The sequence below is a fragment of the Corvus brachyrhynchos genome, unplaced genomic scaffold (assembly GCF_000691975.1).
Source record: "Corvus brachyrhynchos isolate BGI_N302 unplaced genomic scaffold, ASM69197v1 scaffold258, whole genome shotgun sequence".
NCBI classification, from domain to species: Eukaryota; Metazoa; Chordata; class Aves; order Passeriformes; family Corvidae; genus Corvus; species Corvus brachyrhynchos.
In genome coordinates this window covers 4,915,116-4,941,405 of record NW_008240122.1, presented here as the reverse complement: position 1 = coordinate 4,941,405, position 26,290 = coordinate 4,915,116, and the positions used below count along the sequence as shown (strand labels likewise).

At 38.6% G+C, this 26,290-nt stretch overlaps 1 protein-coding gene across 3 annotated transcripts in view; it reads right to left on the bottom strand.

Moving 5' to 3' along the window:
• The window catches only part of SOCS5 (suppressor of cytokine signaling 5), a 54,167-nt gene that overhangs the window by 7,571 nt on the left and 20,306 nt on the right, over positions 1–26,290 (bottom strand). Inside the window, exons 1-4 of one of the 3 annotated variants that reach the window (XM_017744819.1) lie at positions 4,994–9,997; positions 3,952–4,046; positions 2,776–2,867; positions 1–394 (exon numbers count right to left, since the gene is read on the bottom strand). In XM_017744819.1, coding sequence (XP_017600308.1) covers positions 1–382 — 382 coding nt within the window. In that variant the 5' untranslated portion in view covers positions 383–394; positions 2,776–2,867; positions 3,952–4,046; positions 4,994–9,997. Of the gene's footprint in view, positions 395–2,775; positions 2,868–3,951; positions 9,998–26,290 lie in introns of those variants that run through there. The other 2 variants (XM_017744818.1, XM_017744820.1) reach the window with 2 other exon arrangements.

Sequence of the window (26,290 nt, the reverse complement as noted above, 5' to 3'; positions counted from 1 at the left end):
AGGAATGCTTCTTCTTCCCACCCCAAGGAGCATGCCGAGAATAAGAGTCCCTTCGAGCAAGCCTGGCTCCTGTGGTGACACACGAATCATTCTCTTTCTCAATGCTTATTTCAACAATCTGAGGAATTTCTGTGACACAGTTTTGGTTCCGCCTTGCCGAATTCTTTGAAGGACTTAAGCCTAATTGCAAAGCAATGTTTTCTCTCAAAGGGCTGCTGGGTTGTTGCTGAGCCAAGTCAGTTATCTGGATAGCTTTCTCTTTACCAGATGAGCAATTACTGGAGTTCACAACTATATTCTCATTTTGGCTTCCACCCTCATGACTAAAGAGATTCTGGCACCTGTATTTGAAATTGTTCCACATCTTTCCCACTTTATCCATGGATTATGTTATCTAAATTCAAGAGGAGAAGAAATATTAAAATAAAAATATAGTTTAAAAACATGAGGATACATCTTCAGTTATCAATTAAGTTACAGACCCAAGATGACTATTAACTGAATGCAATACATTTTAACAAGTGCCCTAGTCTTTGTAGGGTTATGTGGAAGCAATATGCATCACACCTTTTTTATATTTAGAAAAATCACCATGAAGAAAGTGTTTAGGGAATTATAAATATTTCATTTACAAACAGGCCCACCCTTTTTTCTTTAGGCACGTAAGTAGGTCTGCATAGTTATATTTGATGGAAACACACAGTCTAAAATTCTTCATTTTAGGAAGAATTTTTAAGTCATATGTAAGGTATGACTCCCTGATAAACTTCCAATAAGCAGCAGTAAAACAAATCCTGAATAAGAACTGTTCAAGTCACTCTAAACTACAAGAGCAGTTAGTAAAATCCAGCAAGTACACTGCAAATGTCCAGATACACCATGTAAAAGCAAAAGTTCCAGCTGCAGGCCAGATAAATTCCAAGATATAACTTCACAAGATTAAAAGAATTAGCACAAGAATAGAAATTTAGGGGGGAAAAAGGCATTCATCACTATTAGATGAGACAATCATCAAAAGACAATTTTAGAATTATAAAGTCTCCGATACATTAATATAAGCCATATGAAACAGCTGAAAAAAACCCCACCAACCAACGGTCTGGCTTTATTACTTAAGATATAAAAGAATGAAAGAGCCCAAGGAGCTTTTCTATCTTTAGTAAGAACACTTAAAAAGAAAGCAGCTCCACAGCAGAAACACGATGACAGTGAATCATGAAGATACAGTAAAAAGATAAAAACATTAGCAGTGTGTATTCTGAAACTGCATCTTTAGAAACTGAGTTTGATAATTGGAACAAGACTGCCAAAATTACAGGACTGCCCTAGGACAGAGAGAAACAGGCTAATTCTGTACTAAAAAAAGTCAGGCAATGCCAAGCTAAATTAGATCTAATTAAGTTCTGAGAGAAGTGCTAAACTTAAAATACTAAAATACGTCATCTAATTTAACTCTTTACGGAAACGGCTCTGTTCTTTGGAAACATATTTTGAAGCAACATTCCTCTGCTGCTGCATTTCTTTTCCGTTCATAACTGGAGAAGAAGCTGAAGCACTGAATGCACTGGGGCTCATGACAAAGTGGACAATAAACAAGTAAGCAATACTCTGGTGATCCAGCCTACAAGTCCTTAAGACAGGAGCACACCTGTAAGCCCACGACCTTATAGCAGAATCCTCTGAGAGTGGGCAAGAGTCAGAGGCATAGCTTACATGAGAAACATGCAAGAGAATGAATGTGTAACACCTGACCGATAGGAACAGAAAACAAAAGCTTTCTTTCTCACTCTGTCATCAGATGATCCAGCAAACCCAACGAGCCAAGTATCTACATCCAACTGCACTAAATAAGACCTTAAGAACTGGGTGTGGATGAGGGAGGTGGGGAGAAGGGGGAAATCAGGCCTTCACAGTCTCTGGAGGTTACTGGTACAAGTTACCTACAACACAGACAATCTGCACAGCACCCAAGTAGTTACTAAGGAGGGAGACACTTGCAGAGCAATGTCACACACAGAAGATGCTACAGAGTTCCGTGTATATGTAACGGCCGTAAACAAATGAGCAAGGAATGTCTTCCTGATTAAAATAAAAAAATCTTAAAATTGTTTTTCTTTCTGGAGTTGTCTGGATCAAGCTGGAGAAATTCTAGTAGCACCAGAACTACTAAAGTAGGCCACATACAGATCTGCAGGAAGCATCCAACACGTATCATGTCATTGCAATGATCATAGCTGTTTGTGGTGTCTCAGAATATCCATGCTGACTATGAGGGAGCACATGTTTGCTAGCTGCCAGCCTGTCAACACAATATATATAAGGTGGACTTCTACACCTTTGTCTCAAGTTGTAGGTTTTTTATTCTCTTCCTAGTCAGAGAGATGTTTAAAATTCTTGGGAATGAGAGATTATATAAACTCCAGTCCTTTGGCAAGTCAGGCTAGAAAAGGTACACATTTTTGTTTCAATGAACTGGAATTACATTTCTAACCAAACAATCCTATGCTGTTCAGCAGTGTCTCTTATTCTGAAATTGCTCTTTATTGCCCTTCCTTTGCACTACTAGTCTAAAATGTCTTAAGACTGTTAGACGAGTGGAAAGTTCTCTACACGTGCCCAGAAAGCTTCAAGAACAAATAAAAATAAAAACCAACAAAACACTCCACCCACAAACCCCCCACCACACTGGCTTGACAGACTGTACTTTTCAAAAGTTAAATTTAAAAGGTTAAGTACTTTTTGTCACACTCAAGAGAATAAAGATACCTTTCTTACCCAGAAAAGCAAATGAGTCACTGTTTCTTGTCTTGGGAATATACCTCAACATGAACTTGCTAGATTCCTTCTTTGAGTTGTGGACATGATTACTACAAAGGGAAAAGCAGAAATTTTGTTAACAGTTAGAATATTTTTTCATTTAGACATTTACCGTTAGTCACTGACATCAAAGGGATATTTTACTATTTATTTCTGAAATGTATGCATGGAACTGCCTGCTCATTATATGTTTTTAATGCATATTAACATAAACAAAAAGCTTCACAGAACGTTTTTTTTATACATTAACAGCATTTGTCAAGTACAGTCATGGGGAGGACTCTGAAATAAAACTCTTGACAACCAAAAGCAAAGCCACAGTATCTGGATCATTGAAGTGCCAGGCACAATGGGCATAATCAGGCCTACAAAATGGTTTCTCCACATTTTGGTCTCAAGTCCAAAACAGTGGTTCCCAAGTTGTGGTTGGCAGTGCTGTCAGATCACCACATACTGTCTCTCCTCCTTGTTTCCAGCTGCTACATCAAATCAAAAGGCAGCTAAAAATACACACTTTTCTAATATTACTTTTCCAGGTAAGCAACTGCTGTAGTCTCCACAAGGATGTTAAATGATTGTGAAGCAAGAGCAATATGAACCACAGTTCTAAAAATGGGAAAGTGGAATACAAGACAAGCTCTTTATTAAAACAGTAGGTCAGCACTTCCCTAAAATAATCATCATTGTTTTTCGGAAATCCAAGAAGAGTTGAGGGATTTAACATGCTCACACCACTGTCAGAAATCTAACAGTAGCAGAACAGAGGAGAATAATTTGCTTCTCCATGCTAGAACCAAGCCCAGGAAAGCAATAAGAGTTAACAGAAAACATTGGGAACTTACATTAAAGCTTTACATACAGAACAGAAAGAAAAATACTGAAATGTGATGCATATGTACTTCAATGAAAAGCTACAGGGTTGGGCAATCACTAGGTGAATATTAAAAGTTAATATACCTAGGTAGGAACTCCAGAGCAACGACAGAAAAGCACAAGTATTACCAGTTTCCATTCACCTCTGGAAGCACTAGAATTGCTGGAACATTTTTAAAGTTAGGCCTCACTACTGCTATTGAGATTCCATAAAAGTAACCTTTTCAGAGAGCAACAGAGTGACAAGTACAAAGTACTTACTTATACCAAACGAAGATCAAAGCACAAGCACAGTTCTTCTGCAACTGTAACATTTACTCTCATTTCTTTTGTTCTGCATTATGTTCCTAGCAAGCCTACAAACACAAGACAGTCAAACCTACTAGAACTGGTTCAGTGCAAGGCCTTAACAGCACAAACACAAGGTAAAGTTGCTAGAATAAGGGCTATCCAACTTTAAACTAAACCTTACTTGAAACATTAGCTCCTTCAGCCCTCTGAAGTCTGTCTTCATTCCAAACAAAACCAGTGATGCTGTTTTACTGGGCACAGGTGGCAAAGGGGCTGCATGCTAACCATTTTATCTCATTAAAAATACAAAAATCTCACATGGGTGCTTATCCTGAAGTGTCATGCTTAATGGTATTAGCTTTATATATCACTATTCTTCTCAGTTCTGCTCAGAAACACAAGCAGTCAATGCACCACCTATCACATCACCGTTGCCAGCCAGCTGACATGGCCTGTTGGACAAACTGCCAGGTGGCTCCAGGAGGGAGTCTCTTTGGGAACCAGCTTTCCCTAATGGAAAACAGTTTCTTGAATTTGGGCAAATTGTCTCAGTTAAACATCTCAGATTTGTGTTAGAATAAAACTTGAGTCACTGGTAAAGTATTTAAAATTCAACCTAGTGATTTTAAATTAGTTTAATTCAATGTGCAACAGATGTGTGGTTTCACAGATTTCTTGTGGCAGCACTAAGCTTGACAAAATAAAAATTGTTTCTGAACTGGTTCTAAAGCCATCCCAGTTTCACAAAGGAGCACCGCCAGTGGTTATTCTAGCCTAAACAGGAAATCAATTTCATTCCATCAAAATCCACAAAATGAATTCAACCATTTGTAGATTTTCTAAGAAAAAAACCCCAATTATTTTTCTACGAAAAATACAAGTTCTACTGATGTTCGCAACAAAATCTCTTTTCAACTAAAAATTATTTCTACTTTGAACTGGCATAAATGATCTTAAAAATAACAGATAATAAGCACTCTACAGGGATTACAGAAGCAATGAGCAGTAGTACCTTAGTGCTATACTCCCATTTGCAGTAAATTTAGACATTCAAAGGCTTGAAGTTTGCAGGAGTGTAGTCTTCAAGTATTCTGAGTGCACAAATGATGAGACAACAAAAATTTTGAGCAATACAATAAAGCTACAGTTACAACCTGTTTGTAGTTTTAAAGTACCACACATTAACAGATTACTGTGAAAACTCAGAACTCTTTCCAGAAATGTTACAAGTTCTAGCTAGAGTTTTCTGCCTGTGACTTCGTAGGATGACTATTCAAAGTCAAGGCTGTGCTCTGTCTGAAAGAGCACAATCCACTCTCACAATTCACCCAATTTAAAAATTACTCAGTATGGTTTATTATATTCAAAGTATTAACTCCTAACAATGCACCATCTTCACAAAGATGATACACTGCACAAAGTATGATACCTTACAGAACGGGTTCAAAAACAAAAACCTACAAGATGATTTGTTTTGATTTTTTTGTAAGATGATAGCTTCAAAACATTGAAAGATAACAAGGTCAAAACATTGAAGGAATACAAAACCAGACAATTCTTACAAGTCAAAACCCAGTAACTTGACAGGAGAAGGAAAAGAGGAGAGGGAGAGAAATCGGAGTCTCCCTGCTCCTTGTACACTGTTCAGTTAAATGCTAGCAGGAGCTGGCACAGCTAAACCAGCTGCCACCTTCCATGACACTGGTGCATGCCCCCACGGACCATAGAGGGACAAGACTGGAGGGAAACTCTGCTTCTATTTGTATCAGTCCTTAAAATGATTTGCTTAGCAGTGACAAGAGACTTATTAAAGACATTTGCTTCCATTAAGGGATGCTTGCTGGAGAGGTCACTGCCCTACCTGCACACTGCCAGTGCTCACTACAGGCTCCTGCTGTAGGGATGCACTGAGGGAGCTGGTCCCATCAACACTCCTCAACCTTATCCAAAGTGAGGAAGGCTGGCAAAGCCCGACGTCTGAAGTAACGCACTTGAGGAAGGAAGGGCAGTACCAAGGATTACAAAGCAATTTCCTCCCTGCCAATGCACATTCCAGAAATAATGAACTACTACTATAATACTAGAGATAACGTTTCTTGAAAAACAAGGAATGTGTTGGCTCGAGTGGAACCATGCATTTTTCTACACACTCAAAAATGTGCTCACTGCAGACAGCTCAAAGAGCTGATTTAGAGGCCTGGAAGGAAAAGGTACCTGCTATTTTTTTAACTAAACAAGGTAAAGGGGCCAAGTGTCTCAAGTGCTCATGAAAGCCTTATTAGGATAAAGTACTACTGTTTTTTTCCTATTAGGCTTTGATAAACTGGAAGTCCAGTTGTGTAGGAAGATGAATATGAAGGTTTTAATCCCCAAACCAAAACTCAAACCTGCCAGAAAAGAAGTAAAGGATACTGAGCTGCAATTCCAACAACACAGAATTGGCCTAAGTCAGCACTCACTGCAACCAAAAGAAATGGCGTCAGCCTCTTCCTGGCCACCTGTGCTGGTGCAGGAGGTGGTCTGTACACCATATGGCTGCTCAGTCAACCAGCTCAAGGAACTGATCCAGACTAAAATGAATTCTCAGAAAAAGTCTCAATCATTTACTCCATCTGGTTTATGACTTCTCTATAAACATTCAAGTTAACACATGGGAGGAGCAGATGAGGAGGGAGGAAGCAGCAGCCAGGGCAAGACTGCTTCCTTCCACAGCAGCACGGGTTAGTTCTGCTGAAGTTATTAAGTCCTTGGATGACTACTTTGAAGAGAAATCTCCATTTGAAGCCTATATATATATTAACCAGCTGTGGGGCTCTGGCTGCAAAGAGAGAGATTAGGACTCTACTCAAGATGCTGCTTTGAACATTTGCATTGAAAGTTCAGCCACTGAAAGAAAACCTTTACCTCGAAAATAAAATTCTGAGTTGGCTTGATGCATTCTGCTAAAACACAAGGAAAGCTGCGAGTTTAAAGGACTTAAGCTGGCAAACTGTCAAGTCAAAGTAAAATAATGATATTTTGCCATTGTTCCAACCTGGAGTAAGAAGTAAACGCCTCCCCCTCCTTGGTGCAAATTCACAATGACCAAAGAGCAGTCTTAGCCTGGACAGCTGATGTTCTGCCAGTTTCTTTCCAAGCAGCTACACATTGGTAACTTCAGTTCAAAAGTACTGCTCCAAGATTTTGAACAGTGGGAACATTCTTGCAAGCCCCTTACTAGGCTTTGGGTTTCCAGAAGGACAATTTTGGGACTGTATGTGCTCACCCCGGATTGAAAAGTACTGTACAGTTCTACCCATTTCTCTTCTGTTCAGAAAATCTAAAATCCCTGAAGCAGACAAGCCATCAATGGACAAACAAAGTAATGGCACTGAACCAAAACTAAAGACAACTGTTTTTTAAATACTCCTTTCCCTCTACTTACACAAGTCTAGTAGATAATAACAAAACCATCGTGAACAAAGCTAGTATTTCTAATTATGCAACAATCAGAGCAAACATGAGTTTCAGATATTAAAACAGAAATAACACTCTACAGATTTACCAAGAACTCCACATAGTGGTAGATCTCTACACTAGAAACTGCAAATTCAAGACAATGGTGCACATTAATTCCAAGTCAAGAAACCTACAAATCATTTAGGCAATATCCTGATGGTGGCCACTCATTGTAACAAGTAAATCCACACAAGCAACATTAAATGGAAGCGGTTTCCTTTAAACTACCTCCATACACCCTAAGCAGGCAAGTCAATTTCACCTTAACATTTGAAAAAACAAAAGAACAAGCATTAAGTTAGCAAGGTAAAGTACCTGCTATGCAAGAGAACTTCGTGTGACCTAGTGTAATGTTTTGCATATTGCTATGTTTAACTCTTCTCACACAGAAGCTGCCACTACACGTTTTTAAAATTCATGTGGACAGAATAAATGGTTCCAGTCAGTGTTCAAGTTAAGTACAGCAGCCCTCTTGATGACCTCTGCAAAAGCCATAAGTACCCTGAGAAAAGTTATGGAGCTCTCCCTTAGCAGAGAAGAATTTGTTTCCACTTCTAAGAACACTAATGAAGCATATCTTCCTGTATAAAGTTCTAAAATATAAATAGGTCTCAAATTGATACAAAGAGTGATACAATGGTTATTTGTATGTAATTCTTGGGAGCTCTGAGTTAAGAAAAAGCATACCTTAATAGCTGTGCCTCACTAAAAGCAAAGGAAATTGGAAGCAAAGTTGAAAAGATGAGTCAAATCACATCCCACATCCTTGACTAGCTCAGTAAAAACATCCAATTTAATATATTTTGTAAACAGAGCATTTCATTCAATTGCAAATGGCCTGTTTTCCAAACACATTTCTTCTGTTCTGGGATCAATTTATACTGGTTTAGCAGCTTTATTTCTTCTCACTACATTTTTCAAAACCTCAACAGCCTGTCTAATACCTCTCCCTCACCACTGTACCTGTGCCCCCCATCAGCTTACAGGCACTTCCTGTACACAGAGCTTTTCTCATGCACTCAGCCACTTCCCATGTGTCCTTTTAACCTGACCAAGCAAAAGATCATATTCTCCAACACAAACTAGCTACCTGCCACCCCCTACCAACTGATAAAACCGAAGTTGTACTGGTCTTTCTCTAGTGATGTATCTACAGTCGTGACCACATAGAAAAAAGCATTATTTCTATTCATGCAATTAGCAAGAAAAATAAAATAAAGCACCCCTTCTCTAAAAGTTAAGTGAAATGGACCCAAAAGTTCAAGTTTCTAGAACCATAACAATTGAGAAGAGTAACAGCCTAGGCTGTCAGCCAGCTGCAGATATGCTGTACAGCAAGTAGAAGGTGGCCTGAGATGGACTGTTCTAATAACATCCATAAACTTAAAAAGTGACCTTCATAATGACTTAACTCCCAACTCACCTTCTTTCATGCTAGAAGTTTGGCAAGTAAACTCTATCACTACAGCATCACTGGAAATCTTAGATCAGCTTCTGTATAGAATATACTTTCATAAAATAGAAGCCTATTTGAATAACTGCAGAATGAGACCAGGGGATTTAACCTGTGAAGCATTTGGCAAGCAAGGAGTTAAAATCCTGCCTAAGACTACCCCACAGCTGCTGTCAGCAGTCAGGCTTGTCAAGAGAAGCTCTGGGCTGTCTTGACAAGACTAATTGGCAGCAAGCACCTGGTTCCCCAGGCTGGGCCTGGGGAAGGTAAAAGAACATAAACCCTGCAAAGAAGGAGGAGAAGCAGCTGGAAGGCTGCCAGTAGGTCTAGCCTGTTTCATGTTTTCACTTCAATCCACAGGCAACTTTATCCTACACTATACCCAGTTAGAGCTATTACAAACATTTCTCGGCAACTTCCCAGCTGAAGGAAACCTGTGCTTTGTGGTTCTGTACCTGCAAGTTCTGCCACTGAGCACCCACCAAGCCTTTGCTGTGCAGGGTCACACTGCAGCACAGCCAACTGCAACATCACCACCATCACTAAATTGCAGTAGAATTGAAATTTTGGTTTTCTAATGCCACCAAAAATTCACTTAAAGGTGTTACTGTAACTTTAAAATTATGGACTAATATGCCAGAAAATCAAAATGAAGACTGTTCTGGATATTTTGTACATTGCACACATAAAGCATGTGCAACAAAAACTTATGAACATAGCAAATTACAGTGCATCTTTAAAGAAAGTAATAATAAAAAAAAAGGTTTAAAAATCCCCAACATTCTGGAAACTAGCTAGAAGTAGGATGCATGTGGAATTTTAAGTGGGATTTCCAGAAAAATTTTAAAAATTTAAACATATTTTGACCTCTGCTAAGAGTCATGACCAATGAACATGAAGCTTTCTGAAATTCTGCCCTCATTTTTTTCACACTATTAAAACTCAAGTTAAAAAAACTTAAAGCATTAGCCTTGCAGGTTCAGCCCTTGAGGTAGGCAGATCTTTCTTAGGACTAAGGGACAAAAAAAAATTCCTTTAGTATGTTTAGCTGAATTTGTATTATTGAACCAACAAGTGTCTAATTATATATAAACATACACAAAAATTGATATATATAAAATATATAACATCAACATACATCAGAATTTTTTTTGGTGCAAGATAGTGTAAGTATAAACATTAAAAAGTCAGAAGTAAATTTCTTCAAAGCAAATTGCTCAGCAAATACATTGACTATGCCTCTGCCAAGTTTCACATTTTGGGCGTTTTAGCTTGCTAGTCAAGAATTCTAACAATGTAGAGCAGCACAAACGTTTCCATATCTTAAAACCCTGGAAATTTGGAAGTGCACTTGTACATAGTCTCAGTATGAAAGACATTTCCATCAATAAGCAATAATGCCAAATTATGGTGCTTGGGGGGAACAAAAAATTGCAATGGAACCGCTTGCTAGTTAAACCACTGGTATCTGTAGAACAAACTCACCCCGAGAGCCACAGAGTGTGCCACTCTGCTCCTGGCTGGACACACCATAGAAACGACTGCAACATTCCTTTAACTGCTAATGATATTAATACCATATCATTGTACCAATACAATGATCCATCAGCAATATTTAAAAAGGAAAATCCTCAGCGTAGCAAGATTACAAGCTACTGTGTTTAGAGTTACTGCTCTAGCAATAGCAAAGGAATGTTTCTCTGCCTGACAGCAAAGGATCCAGCCCTTTACAATACCTGCTCTCCATTTATATTCAAAGACTACTAATGAGTAAATCTAGAGGCTATCTTGGTCTCTACTCATGAGCTTCATGACTCAGTGTTTTTTTAAAAAACCCAACAAAACCAAACAGAAACACCCAATCAAAAAACCCCACCCCAAAACCAAACCAAGACCAACAAACAAACAAAAAAACCCCACCTACACCACACTTCCCCTTGTGCCATGCAAAACATGAATGCCCATGATTCAAAACACAGGATCAAGGTGTACCATAAAGTCAAGTAGAACAATCTAACCTTTCCCATGGTCAGAAATGTAAGACTATGACTATATGCACAGGACATGCATTACAGAGACTGACCAATCACTGATAAGAAAATCAGGTCTTGCCTCTTAAGAGCATGAATTGCCTCAGTCCATTATAACTGAGGTGCTAACTAGATTATTACACTACTATCTTATCTTTAAGGAGCTAGACTCTACTGCATAGTAGGATGAAATAGGACAGCACGATTGTCAAGATGTGGCTACATCTTCTTGGTTTTACATAAAGCAACCAGTTAAATAAAAACTATTTGAATGAAATGCTTATTCTAGCAAAGAAGCACCTGTGCATGTTAAATAAGTAAGCCCCCACAGGATGAGAATTCTCTAAGAAAAATATATGTATTGGGTTAGCTCCTAAATTCTTCTGAAAATAAAATATATAAATGCTTTGTCTTTTGAAGTCATCTATCCAATCCAAAAGCTGACTCCAGTTATCACTAAGGATTGTTGCAGCAAGACCTAGTCACGAATCACTAATCCACTGGCTAGCTAATGGGCATTCCTATTAATCAATAGGAAAACAGACTATCTAAAAAGACAACTCACTAACCTATGATACCACTTGAACACCTACACACCAGCTCATTCCGTACTGGCAAGCTGCTTAGTATCCAAGGGCTCCTATCTGATATGGATGAATGTAAGTTACAGGCTGCAGGAGCTCCAAGAAGATGCAGCAAAGGAACAGACTGGCAAAATGAATCTTTACAACAGCATTACCAGCTGCATGAGACTAATAAAAGCAGTAATGCTCTTTTGCCCTATGAAAGCAGAGATTCATTTGTATGAATGGTTTACCCTGCTTGAGCAGGGAGGTTGGACCAGATCACCCACTGCAGACCCTTCCTTCCAACCTTACCTATTCTGGGATTCTGATTATAATGGCTTAAGAGGCTGCATTTCATGCAGGAAGAGTCTGCAGCACCACATAAAATTGAGCAAACCTGCATCAATGATAACTGAGTGATAAACTTGTCAGAGGGCAGCTATTGAAGAGTACAGTTCTTTCCAGGTTTTCTCATTAACAGAATTTAGCCACAGAAAGGGCACCCCAAGGATAACAGATAGTCCATGATAACTAATCTACCACTGTTTTGCTCCTATTAAAAGGGATATTCTTGCTTCCCTCCCATCCCTTTGCATCAGTTCCAACACCCATCTGACCTCCATTCTCACCATAAGCTAATTGGTGGAAGCACCAGACAGACAAACAGCACTTCAACTAGGAAAAAGAAGCCAGAAGAAACCAGTGATAGCATGAGGGCAGGAGAATCTCCAGAGTTTTATGCAAACAGAGAAAGGGAAAAGAACCATGTCTACCAGTAGCAGTGAGGTGTTAATACAGGTTTAGCCATTTCTGTGAAACCCACTCCTTAATGTTAATCCACACTGCCCTTATAACCAGAAGCATGTTTTATTAAATGAAAGATTAAATCAAAGTCATAATTGTAAAGCAAAAATAAAAAATTTAGCTTCAAGACTAAGACCCACCTAGAAAAACACTGTACCCTTCAGATCAGGAACTGTAACACTGTTAACAGGAAAAACTTTAAACATAAAAATACAAGAAATATTCATCTTTATTTTTTGAAAAAGATGGTTCAACTGCTACTTGAAAGACCAGACATTTTCTGGTATTTTCATAAACATTCTCAAGACACAGGAACAACCTGTTCAATAAATGATTTCAGGAAGTTGTGATCCTTAATTGTCCTCCATGACGAAAAAGAATTTGATTCTTGATGTAGAAAATAATAAACCCGTCATTATGAGACATGGCAGTTTCCACATCTAGCTACTGTAACACAGTGGCCAGGAACTCCTGAAGAAAAACATGCATGGTGATCACAAGAATGAGAATTCCAAATTCTAGATTCAAAAATAGATGAAAACTAAGAAATTTTCTTAAGATACTCATGATTAGTCACAGCTTGAGCACACTTTGAACCATTATATAAAGTTGAAGGGTCCAAATAACTAAAACCAGTTGTGCAAGTTCAGAGATTTCAAACTCTTCTGCTACAGATTGGCAGGAGTCTGCCACTTAGGTAAGGGGAGGGAGGGAGGAAAAACCCCAGAACACTGCCTCATGTTTGACTGTACACAAGGCTACAAATTTCTGGTTGTACTGGCACCAGTGGCACACAGACATACAAAATTAACCTGTACATAATTTAAAATCTGTCATGACTTGAGGAAAAATTATTTATCTTCGTAAGAGTTCTGATAAGCAGCCAGACTGGAACATTCTTTCTGCAAAATCTGTCTGTTTGCTCCTCTACTGAATGAGCATGGAAAAGAAACACCTGATCCACCAGGTACCAATTTTCCGAGAAGTTCACCCTGCCACAGTGGGCTCTGCTGCTGGTTCAGAGAAAGCACAGCAGTGAAACTCAGGGAAAATTCTCTCACACAGCTGCAAATGGCTACATAATTGACATGGATTTTGCTACAGGGGAAATGCATTTTAAAAAGAAAACTTTCAGCTGTACTGTGTCAACAGGCAAGGCCATCCTTCTTGAAGTTTAAACTAGCCACCTCAAAAACAGCAAAGAAAGTCAGTGTACTTGCTGGCCCCTAAGTCTTTTCCTAGTAAGAGGGACATGCTTCTGAAAATATTTTTTTTCTTTTACCTTTTTAAAAAATAATTTATTTACTACTATCACCTAATGCTTCCCATTATCAGACACATTCAATTGCTTTCTGATTTGGTCAGAATTTCATAGGCTGGGTAGTGACCTAAAATAGTTCTTCAAAGTCTAAGTCGTTGTAGGAAAAATGTCAAAAAAAGTTACATTTTGGCCATCTTTAAAAAGCTACCTCCTCATTTTATAAATTCAGGAAGTGCAGCCTTTGTGCGGAGTATCTTCTGCTACCCTTAAAAAAGTTCAGCCGAACTTGGTCCAGTTTGGAACTCCTAAAAGAAAAATACCTTTAGGTTCATCAGCCCAGTAGTCTTTTGAGATTTTATCTGTGAAGGTCTGTGAAGAACCACATTGAGCTTTTTTTGGCTGTCACAGCAACCAGTCCTGACCAAATGCATACACTCTGCTTGTGTGAAGTGACTGAGCACCCTCCCTACAACCACAGTTACACGAGTGTGAGGAGTGACATCCTTGTTATGCCCAGAAGTAACAAATGTGTTCAGATACAGAAGAGGCCAAGCTTTAGCCCAGTATGGATACCTCAACTTCTCTGAAAAAAAATTCTTAACACAGTCAAAGTCACGGTCAAAATACCAGCGTTGCTAGGAGTCTGGAGATACTGTAGAGCTGATGGGACAGGAAAGGAGGAGGAACCAGTGCATGATTCTGGAGCTGACACATGTCAGGGCTGTCTCAGAGATTTCCCAGTTGGCTTTGTACCATAGGACCCCCACTCAATCCCCCCAATTAACTTGGGACAATTCTGGTTCCCATGCTCTGCACAGCTTATTGCAGTCCAGAAATGTACTTGAAAGAAAAATCCTGCTGAGCATACAGAATGCACACAGTCTCCAGGGTACCCCACAAAAACAAAACAAAACAAAAAACTGCCATGTCCAGATCAGAAATTTTCAAGAAGAGAATTGGCTTAATTTTGACAGATTTTCATGTAAAATTAAAACAATACTGCCCACTGACAAATTTCAAGTGGATGTTCCAGTTCAGAGGTGCAATACAATATTTCAAAGTAGAGACTGACATAAAAAATGGCACAATTATTCTAGTTTTGTTTCTGAAAACAGATGACGAATTTTGGCAAAAAGCTTTAAACAAAATTAAACCCAAGGCAAAGGAAAGGCATAAAGTATTTTGGTCCAGAAGATGAGAGATCAGGAAAGTTATAAATTATCTCTTAACATTTTTCCAACATTTTCTATTATCTGTGGAAGAAACAGATGAAGGAAGAACATCAGTGGGAACAAAGACTTGTGTGAACTCCCATTTTCACTTAAGCAGCAATGCTCTTTGTTACAGAAGTTTACAGCTGCATAACAAAATAGGATGCTTTGTCAATGATACAAAATCAAACCATTCAAATTGTCCATTCTGATTATGCAAACTGCTGGGTGAACAGCTAGACACTCTCAGAGTTATCTGTGTGATGACCAGTGTCAGGTTCAGTGAATGACAGCACAGGATGGAGCCAGCAAACACAAATAAAACATAATACTATCTTCCTTCCTAAAAATTCCAATTACTTGTTTACTCATTGACATCAGGTAACATTAACACTCTATGCCATCTTGTTTTCTCCAGAAGAAATCTGAAGGTAAATCAGAGTGACCTTTGCAAGCCTCAGAGACAGACTCAACTGGAAGACTTCACAGCCTTGATCTCATACAATGGCATACTCTATCCTAAGGGAGCAAACAGGAAAGTGAAGCAACAGGGGCATATACAAGGACAAGATTCTCTTAATACTGAAAATAGAGGACTTTTAGGCCTAAAGTAAGCACAATCTAAAGTCCATAAGGACCAGACAAGACCCCTCAAAGAGTCTGAAGAGGGTAAAAACCCCACCTCAACTGTAAGAAAATACAACAACCAGGAGAGGTTTTTTTCACTCTTCTGATTCTCCTACAAGCAGTCCTGGACATTCTCTTTAAATTCAAATCATATATAAATAAAACCAGAAACACCCATGGCCACTAAGTCTTTACAACCAGTTACCACTGTTCAACTCCCACTACGGGCAATTGTAAGCTATTTGAAGTATCATGCCAGGAGCAATACATGCACCAGCCTAAAACTGAAACACCTTTGAACACAGCTACACTTGGTACAAAGTTACCTTTGTCTAAATACTGGTTGGTTGTTGTTGGGGTTTTTTTTAGCTTGTTTCTTCCATAGAATAGAGTATTTCAGTTGAGAGGGACCTACAGTGATCACCTGGTCCAACTGCCTGACCAATTTCGAGCTGGCCAAGTTAAAGCACATTTTAAGGGCATTGTCCAAACGGCTCTGAAATGTTGACAGGCTTGGGGCATTGACCACCTCTCGAGGGTGCCCTGTTCCAGTGTTTGAAGAAATGCTTCCTAATTTTCATTCTGAACCTGTCCTGAAACAGCTTTGAACCATTCCCACACATCCTATCTGGATCCCAGGGAGAAAAGCTCAGCACCTCCCTCACCACTTCCCCTCCTCAGGGAGCTGTAAAGAGCAATGAGGTCACCCTCAGCCTCCTTTTCTCCAAACCAGACAAGACCAAAGCCCTTGGCTGCTCCTCACAGGACATTGCTTCCAGGCCTTGCACCAGCTTTGTTGGCCTCCTCTGGATTCAAGGACTTAACATATTCCCACGGCAGACTTCCACAGTCATATGTCCTTTCTACCTGATGAGAAGGGAGAAAGATGCAAAAGCAGAAATAATTCTTTTACCAGGCTGGCACTATGTTACAGAGTAGGGATCACACACAAGTTTGGCACCACAGCACCTGTGGCTGTGCTACTGCCAACACACTGCCAACTTCAGCTCGGCAGGGATGACACAGAATTCTGCTTCCCTCACTCCATGATACACTCCTTTGCTGCTGCTCCTCACCAAGGAGGCCCAAGTCTGTCTTCCTTCTGTGTACTCCCACACAACAAGCAGAGTGCATGAATACACATAGGACTCTTGCACACATAGGACAGGTATGCTTGTGCAAAGCCTTTTGAGTAGCAACTTTCTACATGTACTTGTCTGAGCCCCAGGCTCAGCTCCTGCAAAGAGGTATCACTTCCCATTAGAGCTAAATACATGGTTCAACTCTAAAATTAGTAAAAAGACAAAAAACACATGGAAAGCTAAATAAGTAGGAACCAAAAATAAGGAGCACTGGATTCAGCAACACTTAAGGGATTTGCAAATATCTGGTAGGCCCACCTAGTGAGATTTTGTAACAGTTACCTTCGTACATTGACATTCTTTTCCAGATTTGGCTTTCATCCCTGTCTCAAATCAAAAACCAGAATATTTTCATATGTAGCTGTATCTGTAACACCACCATAATTTCTGCTATACACAAATCACAAGGGTTTCCAACAGCAAAGACCAAGACTATTTTTCCATGCTAACAACAAACTCTGCTATGTTTGCAAAATGTTTCCTTTGGATGGTTCCTTATAGCAATACTATGATGTTTCTAGAAAAGAGAAAAGCATCCTGAGCATTAGGAAAACTTACAGTGATTAATGAAACCACAGAACTAAACATCCTTCAGAAGAGAGGCATCAGCTGAGTACTCTCACACGCTACTGAATGACTAAAATACGTCATCCTGCTGCTCAGAGCGCCACTGTTGCCTCTTCAGCCCCTCCAGACACTAAAGGAAGGCATGTAAACAAGCAAGGCAGAAGAGAAGGTATGTCATCCATGATGTCAGCATACTCTTAAATCAACAACTGCTAACTTACTGTCCTCTCTGAATCCAGAATAACTTGAAAAAAGACAGGGTACAGTGCTTTAGCAATGACAACCTTACTGTTGACAGGAAGCTCAGAGGCAGTCGGTTTTAAAAGTATCTCAACATCGATTTGCACGTAAGAGTGAAAACTAAAAAACTTCAGAGAATTGCTATCTGTTTTACAGGTAAGCTGTACTCCAGTAACTTTCTCACTAAATTAAATCAGTTTTATACTTCTTTGGGCAACAGCTCACACTACATCTACAGATTACCTAGGTAACAGAGTTTTGAAAACCTTACTAGCACCTACTCCTATATTTGCCTTTGGCAAGAAAAAGTTTTTGACTCATTTTTACATTCAATTAATCCACAGTCACATTCTTCATAGAAAGACTTCTGGAAAAACTCAACTTGCTGGAAACAGTAACTATAATTACTGACCCTCTTCAAGTCAGCCAAAATTAAATTGCAAAGTAGATTTTCTGGCATTTGAGCTATAACTTAATAGTACAAAGAAAAGCAAGTAAAAGTGTAAGTAAAAGAAGAAACCAAGCCCAGGATTTGAGAGAACCCAGAAAATGAGATACGAGTGGTGAGTTATAGGGAAAAATTGAGAAGGGACCCTGAACATTCTCCTTCTAGATTTGTACTGCAAAACAAAAAGGGCAAAACTTCTGCTTTGCTCATCTTTTCAGTATCAAACTTCTGTCAAACAAAGCATTAAGACTAAAAAGGAGAAATATGACTTCATGAAATTTCATAGTAAAGAACAAATCATAAACTGTAACTGTATGGTATTTTATCTCCTTATATAACATTATTCTCTTTTTGCCACAGTTTTCAGGTTTGTTTTACTTACTGCTCTCTGCAATTATGAAGAAAGTAAAACCAAAAATCGTAGTGTCTCTGTATTTCTCAGGAAAACAGAAAACACCATTGCAGGTGTCCCATTAGGAAACTTGTGTGCAATTACACATGCCACTGTCAAATCAAGATTCTTTTCACTTATTAGGGCTTTAAAGCAAGTACAAGGATCACATATTCATGGATATACTATTAGTATACCATGTTAACTCTACTAGCATTGAGACAATTAGCTTATCTTGGTGCAAAATTGATAAATATTTCATATTTGACTAAAGTTTAAAAAATACAGAATTCATGGGCTATGTAGACATTCTTCAGGTTTTGCTTCTACCGAATTATTTGCACAACTGAAAAAAAAAAAAAAAAAGTGGTTTCATAATGTGATAATTTTTGAGCCTGTAAGCAAGAACTTCCAGGCAATAATAAGTTCTATCTTAAATAGATAAAAAATAAGTTCTATCTTAAAAACCATTTACAAAATAAGCTGAAGATTTGAAGTTACTACTATCTATTGTCATCTGTGATACTCCAGGAGAGTATTTTCTACCCAAATAAACCCTCTTGCTGAAAACAGGGCTATAAAGTTCTTAGAGAGCTCACTATCAACAAGGATTCCCATATATACTTAAATATAGGTACCATCAAAGAGATGACCAATGGTACATTGCTATTTTTTTCCATTCTTAAAATTCTGATCAAAACTAGTTGTGAAAAAAGCTAAACACCAGTCACCAAAAAATACAGCAGGGGTCACCAAATGTAGGGAAGGGACAAACCAAACAACACTCAAAGCAAGGATATTTCAAACTTGCAGGCCACTTAAGCGTTAGCCCCTAGAAACCAGCCCCTGACCTGAAAACAAGTGTTAAGTTCAATCAACAAGAAGTCAGTTAATCCTGAATTATACAGAACTACAGAACAAAATTTTTTTCCAAAACAAGTGCCATACTGAATCTAAGTCCAAACCTTGATCTAAGATACAAGATGCCTACTATTATTTCAGACACCAATTGCTCTACTGGTCTGGACCTTAAGGCACCAAACCTCTTTTATTCTGTCCACAACCGTTAGACAAATATCAAAATAGAAAATTTGTTCAATGCAGTGGTCATCACTCACCCACGTAAGCAACTCTGAGCTATAGATGAGTGCAATTACTTGATAGTTTCGAATATTAGTAACAATCATTCTGACAAAACCGCTGAAAATCCCTTAACAGATGCTTCACTCCTTTAGGAGTTTGAGAGAACAAAACCATGTCCTATGCACATGGGGACTAACAGTTCTACTGACAAAAATGCTAAATCCTCTAACAAATGCTTCAGACCCCCAAGGAATTTGAGACAACAAAACCGTATCATCCTCACATGAGAATTGATACTGGGCAGCACAGACTCTTGAGGCAAAACAGCTTTCTCACTTCTCACAGCACAACTATTTCAGTATTATAAAAATTAAAACTTCTGACTCATTCCCAGATTTTATCTTTTTAGTTCCAGTAATGAGAAACAGGAGATCATCAGGTCAATCTGAAAGAGTCTGTGTATTTATTAAAATAAACTTTTCTAGAATACAATTCAATAAAAATACCTCTATAATATAGACTACTGGATTAACTGAACTTGGAAATAATTTAACTGAGACATGAAAGCACCACAGAAGAGAATTTATTTTGGGATTGTCATACTGGAAGACTAATTGCTAAGTTATCTTTCTCATAAAGAATAAAAAATGAATTTTCCTTTTCAAACAGATTAGGTGAATAGGGGTTAAAAAAAAAAAAAAAATCAGTATTTCTACTTTACCAGTGCACATTACGCTAAGTGTCAAGTATAAAGACAGATTTTCTGAAAAAGACCATTTCAAACATTCTCAACTAAAGACAACTAAGTTATGGAAAGAAACCAACAAAATTTGTTAATTGCCAAACCAGGTTATATGCTAATTATGTCAGCAAATACTAACAGGCAGACGACACACTCCTGAAATACAGTAATGGGATGTAACATAAGAATAGCCCTGACCATCACAGGGTACACCTAATAAAAAACCTGTCTGGCCAATACATGCTGCTCAGCAGAGAATACAAGAACGGGTGAACTATTTATTAACACATTTCTGATATCCTCTCCCAGGGTCAGTACTCTGCAGTTCAGGGTTTTAAACCCAGAAGTAATACTTTTGCATTCTCCAAGATATACTATACTATCAGTAATTTCAATCTCATAATTTAAATCTAAACTATGACACATAATCTGTTTTACATCTGTAAGAACCAGAGCTCCTGCTGTCAGAGTTCTTGCTTCCATAAATAAGTTGTCCAGATCTTAAGAACAGTAAATATGAGGAATTTCTTCAGTGGATAAACCACACATATTTTTGAAGATAAAAGCTGGTTTGATATGGAAACTTTGAATCTGATTTGTATTCCAATCTACCATCACTGTGACAATCTGCATTAAGGCCTCATTGTACTATTAACAAATAAAATTAAAGCAAAAATCAAAGCAGATCAGGTTTGTTGCCAAAGTTTTAAATAATGTCAAATGTCCAAATGAGTTAAACTGCTGGCAAGAATCTGCAGAACTACCCAGTGAGATCTTGGCAGCAGAAACTTTGCTCACTGGATTCAAGACTTTTCTTACATTAAGAGTGTGGCTTGATGAGACAGACTTAAGAGAGAACAAGTCACTGCAGTCTGAAGGGACAACATAATGCCATCACCCCTCTGTACCCCCACGCCCCATCACACACCCCAGAGTCAGTCTCCCTTAACAACCTACTACCAACTAACCCAGAGGAAAAAAGAAATTAGAACAGTGTGGATTGAATGAACCGGTTGAATAAAAATTGAGAAACTGTGTCAGAGATTCTGAGGACTCCAAGTGTGTAATAACACAGGCACAATTTAAGACAGGTCAAACAGAAGCTTTATTAACTATGATCACAGTGAGAGAACATTGAGAGCATCTTTCCTGATTGTCTGCCAGGCGATTGAAGAGACCCAACCCATATCCTGTTTCAGAAAAAAGGCAAGGAAAAGCAATCATATGAATGTTAATAAAGCCAGGTACCCTTCCCCTGGAGGGATGGACTCCTTAAATCTGTTGCTAAACAGCCACAATTCTAATGAAGACTCAGGCAGTAAAGAACGTAACAATAAGAAGATGGCTCTTGGTGGAGCCCAAAGGGATGGCCTGGCATTATCCTGTCTGAGGTGCAAAGTTGGAAGCAATCAGACTGCTGGCTTCTGGTTGAATGTTCTTGAGTATAGATAACCTCTTAGCGAGACCTCTCAATTTTAACTGTAAATAATTTTACCACCACAACTGTTTCACAGCTTAAAAATACATTGTTATTTTCTTTTTCCCGGCCACAAGTAAGACCAATGAATGAGAAATCATATCTATCAAGTCCAAAACACTGCAAGATACAACTGAATAGAAATTTTAACTTACTGAGCAAATTTTAAATTTAAAAAAAAATAGTTTTGATAAAACTGATGTGTTAACTACTCATCCTGCACATCTGAACTGATAAAATACAAACCAGTTTTAAAATGCTTTTTGTACATTTGACTTCCATTTCCTATCCAAGTGCGATTTAACACATTTTTTAAAAATACTTAATTCACTATTCCCCAACAGAAATGTGAAAATTAAAGACTTAAGAAAACAAAGCATCAACTAAGCAGTGTGTTTAACTGAATTTATCACACAAAGATACAAGCCAACTGAAGATTAAAGATAATTTGCAATCTAAGATTAAATCACTTTATCCATGTGCTACTTCAAAAGAATAGCTCTCAGTGCACTAGTGGAATGATTAAAATACCTCCTTCTTCACAGATGCCAAATGTAAAAACTCCCCAAAATCAAAGTTTAGTAATAGGTACTTTTTCCACAAGCAAATCAGTCAGTAAATCAAACAGTGCTGCACATGTCTTACTGCAAAACCAAAAACCCAAGGTACAGAGGCAGAGTATGTAGTTTGATATAAAAACAGATGTACCTAACCAGATGAAATTCTAAGTATCAGAAGTTAGAGACACCTTAGAGATGGAAGTCTCCTGTCCCAAGTTCTTTTCAAGAAACAGGGTACTTGCAGGTCTACCCCATTAAATACGTTCATCCTTAGCTAGGCAAGTTCCATTAAGAAAATTAAGTCAAACTGGCATAAGCAATCACTACAAGCTAAATTTTTGTCATTAGAGGCCAAAAAGTCTAAGGGATTATCTCTATCAGTTTTTATCACAGTCTTGATCAAGCCTAGTTCATTCAGCTGCAGTCCTTGAGTCTCTACAAGCCTAATGGGAATATTAGGTAGTAAGTGCCAGACATTTTTTATCCCAGAATTACAATTCTTAATCCTATGATTGACATTTGAGTCTTGAGCAATGAGGCCCAAGTTATTTCATTTGGGAGCCCGGCTGACTGTTGAATTACTATCAGAATTCATTCTGCTGAGGAGGAACAAAAATGTCATCAGATTTAGTACTGGAGAAAAACTATTGCTCCAACTCAAATTTTTAAGCAATACTTCAAATTTCACCTCTGTAAATGTGCTCCAGTCAGAAATCACTGAAGCACTTATAAACACTGTAAAAGTTTCTGCCTCTAAGAAGCTGGTGCTCACCATAAGTATTGCAGTATGTACTGCAATACAACAGTATCTTAAGGAATGCTCCATGCACCTTCAACAGCAGCGAAAATATTTGTTATAAAAACCTTGAGTTTACACAGAGTAGTTATGTACTGCACTGAAATTGCTCTTATTCTGCTGCAGAAAAAAGAAAATCAAATTCCTGTCCTCTTTGATTCTTCAACTACTGTAAAGACTCAAACTTCCACAAGAAAGAAGTACTGGTTTAAATACTTCAGTTGATCACGCAGTACATAATCAAGTAGTCTCCAGCTAGCCCCGAACACACCGTATACAGCTACATAAAGAAAATACTTCAGAGTCCTCAAGAAGTATTACTTATCTGGGCCAGCCTCCATCTCCCCCTCCTTCTTATCCCAATCTTTCAAAGATAGGCTTTAAATGTTTTGCAGCTGTCCAACATTAAGGCTGAAGAATTCAACAACCACTGCACTGTAAAAGCACAGGGTGAAAAGCAACTACATTCTGGACCCGTTACAGAGCCAGAAGAGCTTCCTGACTGCAAACTTCTTCAGCAAAATCTGGATAAGGTCCCGAGAGCAGATAAACCTGTAAAATTATTCTTTCTTCCTTCCAGATAATTCTCCAAGTGAGTTCCTACCATATAAACTAGTGCAGACTATGCATAACTGCACTGAGTTTTAGCCAACCTCTCTCACAGCCAAAAATATCAACCACCACCACTGCACACATTTTCTTACTGAGATTTTCAGAAGGTCTGCATAATCTTGTAACTATGAAGTTAGTGAGCCTTTTCATATTTCCTGAAACTAAACTGCACATTAGATGATTCACCAATTAGTGTATTCATGAAGCTTTAAGAACCAATCAAAATTTCATTTTTGTTGAAAAATTTAACAGAAATGTCCAGCTGTATGCATGGAGAGAGCATGTGGGCTCTTCTCCTTTATTTAACTTAACTAACAGCTACGTTAGCTGGTGAAAAATATTCAGTGTGTCAAAGTTAATTTATCAAGCTGACAAAGTATAAGGGCTCCAGAAGGTATAGCATACATTTACTAAATTTTAAATACAACATTTTAACTAGATATAGCTCAAAGATTAAAATAAGCTGTCCAACAACCAAACCACACAAATACATATCACTCCAGGGCACTTCTTATTTAATGGAGCAATTGCATGCTCATTTCAAACTAATGCATAGGTCAACATACCAGAAAAGCTGATCATCCTTCAGACCCCGAACCCCACAAATCAAAACGTGTTTTTTTAAACTAGGCGGATATCTCTGGAAGACAGAGGGCTTGTCAGTACAGTGCGGGCCATGATCAGATGGAGGGGAGGGACTGCACGTTGCTCAACACAACCAAACCTTGTGCCTCCCCGAAGCCTCTAGGCACAAATACCACACCGTAAAACTAAGTGCTAATTTCCCCCTACGGTTGAAACTACGAAGTACAGCTCTTGGGGAAACAAGAGGCAAGGAAATCAGCCTAAAGTAGATGGTTATTCAAGAATTACTTAACTAGCCAACCTATTCCAATACTTTGGAATAAAAATCAATATTTTAGGAGTTTATGATGGAGCCTTTACATCAAAAGTTCTTTCATTCTACAAAGTCAGGAATGTACAATTTAGTAAACAAAAAGGTATCCTGTCTAGATTTTACATTTAACTATTTGCAGCAGTAAATAAAATATCACCACCTGAACTAAGTTTTAAGAATAGATAAAATTGCTGTACGGAAGTCACATGGAATGATCTGAATCCACGCAGTATCTATCAAAAATTGAGCTATTTGGCAAGAGGCTATCACAGGACAAGGTGGTTTACAACTATTAACAATCATCACTACTGTTTGATTAAACTAAAATACATCTCTAAACATAATGAATGAGCCCAAAAAATGAATGTTATACCATCTCGGGTTATAAGTCCATCACGGAAACACGTAAATTGCCACATCTAATTTGATGAACAGTCACTCATCTCTCTAGAACCTTGCTGCAGTGACAGGTTTCACATGTTTCAAAGAAGATTAAAAAAAACCCCTTTCTGCTAGAACACAGTTCATTTCTAATCCCTTCCATCTGCTCCCTCTTTCTTAGATGTACCTGCCATCATTAAAAGAGCAATAGAAGAGAAATTCTACATATTCTTCCAGGGACGAACCCAGGCATTTTCCCAATGCTCTCACACATATGAAGTCATGTCAACCTACTGCTACCCAGCTGTCTGAATTCACTGCCTGGCTTGTATTGTTAATGCAATCCTGAAAACCAGAGGAGAAGCAGGACATTTAGACCAACTGGAAAATCAGAACTGATTTCATCAGCTCAGTCCACCAGGTCACAAAATCGGTTCATTTTCTCTCCTCCTATAGTTTGCTTTGGACTGACAAATAATTTGCCCTAGTAGTATAGCTAACTCACTCTGCCATACTTAGCCATGTGCAAAAATGTACAGAATTGAATCTGTTCTGACAGAGACTCTACTGCTAAGGCTATCGCTTTGATACGAGGTCCATTTGAGTATCTTCGTTTACAGACTGACAAGTGAATGAAGTAGGAGGTTGCTAACTTGGAAACCTGCCTCCTTTCAAATGCCTCACTGCAGCAAACTCATCAGCTGGGGATATTCAAGGTAACAGGGGTTATGCTCAGGCTGAAAGCTGCACAACATCTTCAACGGGAAGACTTTAATGGCACAAACCTGCATGACATGAGGTCTTGAGGTGCATGGATCGCACCTCAAGATTCCTATGGATGTAACATTCCCAAACCATACTGAAATTAGCTTGAGTGAAAATGCATCTTTGGTATGGCCAGGGATCACCCCCCACGTAATGGGCCCCATATGATGAATAGTATAAAATTTATAGCTTACAATCAGAAACAGTGTGGAAAACTTCAACAAGCTTTACAGGAGAGGGAAAAAAAAATAAAAGAGGAGAGCATTCTGTAAGTATTCAGGGAATGGAAACCTGACTATTGTACATGCTGGGTAAGACTACATGATACACAACCCTGATGAAATAAACATTCAGAGACAGAAATGTATTCCATGCGATGAAGCTACTGTGATTCAGTGCAAGTACTGGAGTACAAAGTTAATAACAACAGCAAAAATAACAGGATTTACTGCTCCTACAATTCTAAGAAACTATTCATAACTCCGAGTCAGATGCTTATAAAGACCACTTGCAAACTTTTATGAGCGCTCACGAGGGAAGACGGCCTGATGTTTAGCGCTCCCCCCCAGTCCCCGCAGAAGGGGTTAACAGGAGGCTGTGCGCCCTGAGGGCTCTTTAGTGGCAATTCTGCCAGGGTAATTTCCATACGGACAAACCGTGCGTGCAAACTCGTACATAGGACACCGCCGACCACCGCGCTGCTCCTGCACCAGCCCCACAACCACCCCGGGTACCAACACCGGGCACCCCCGCCCGG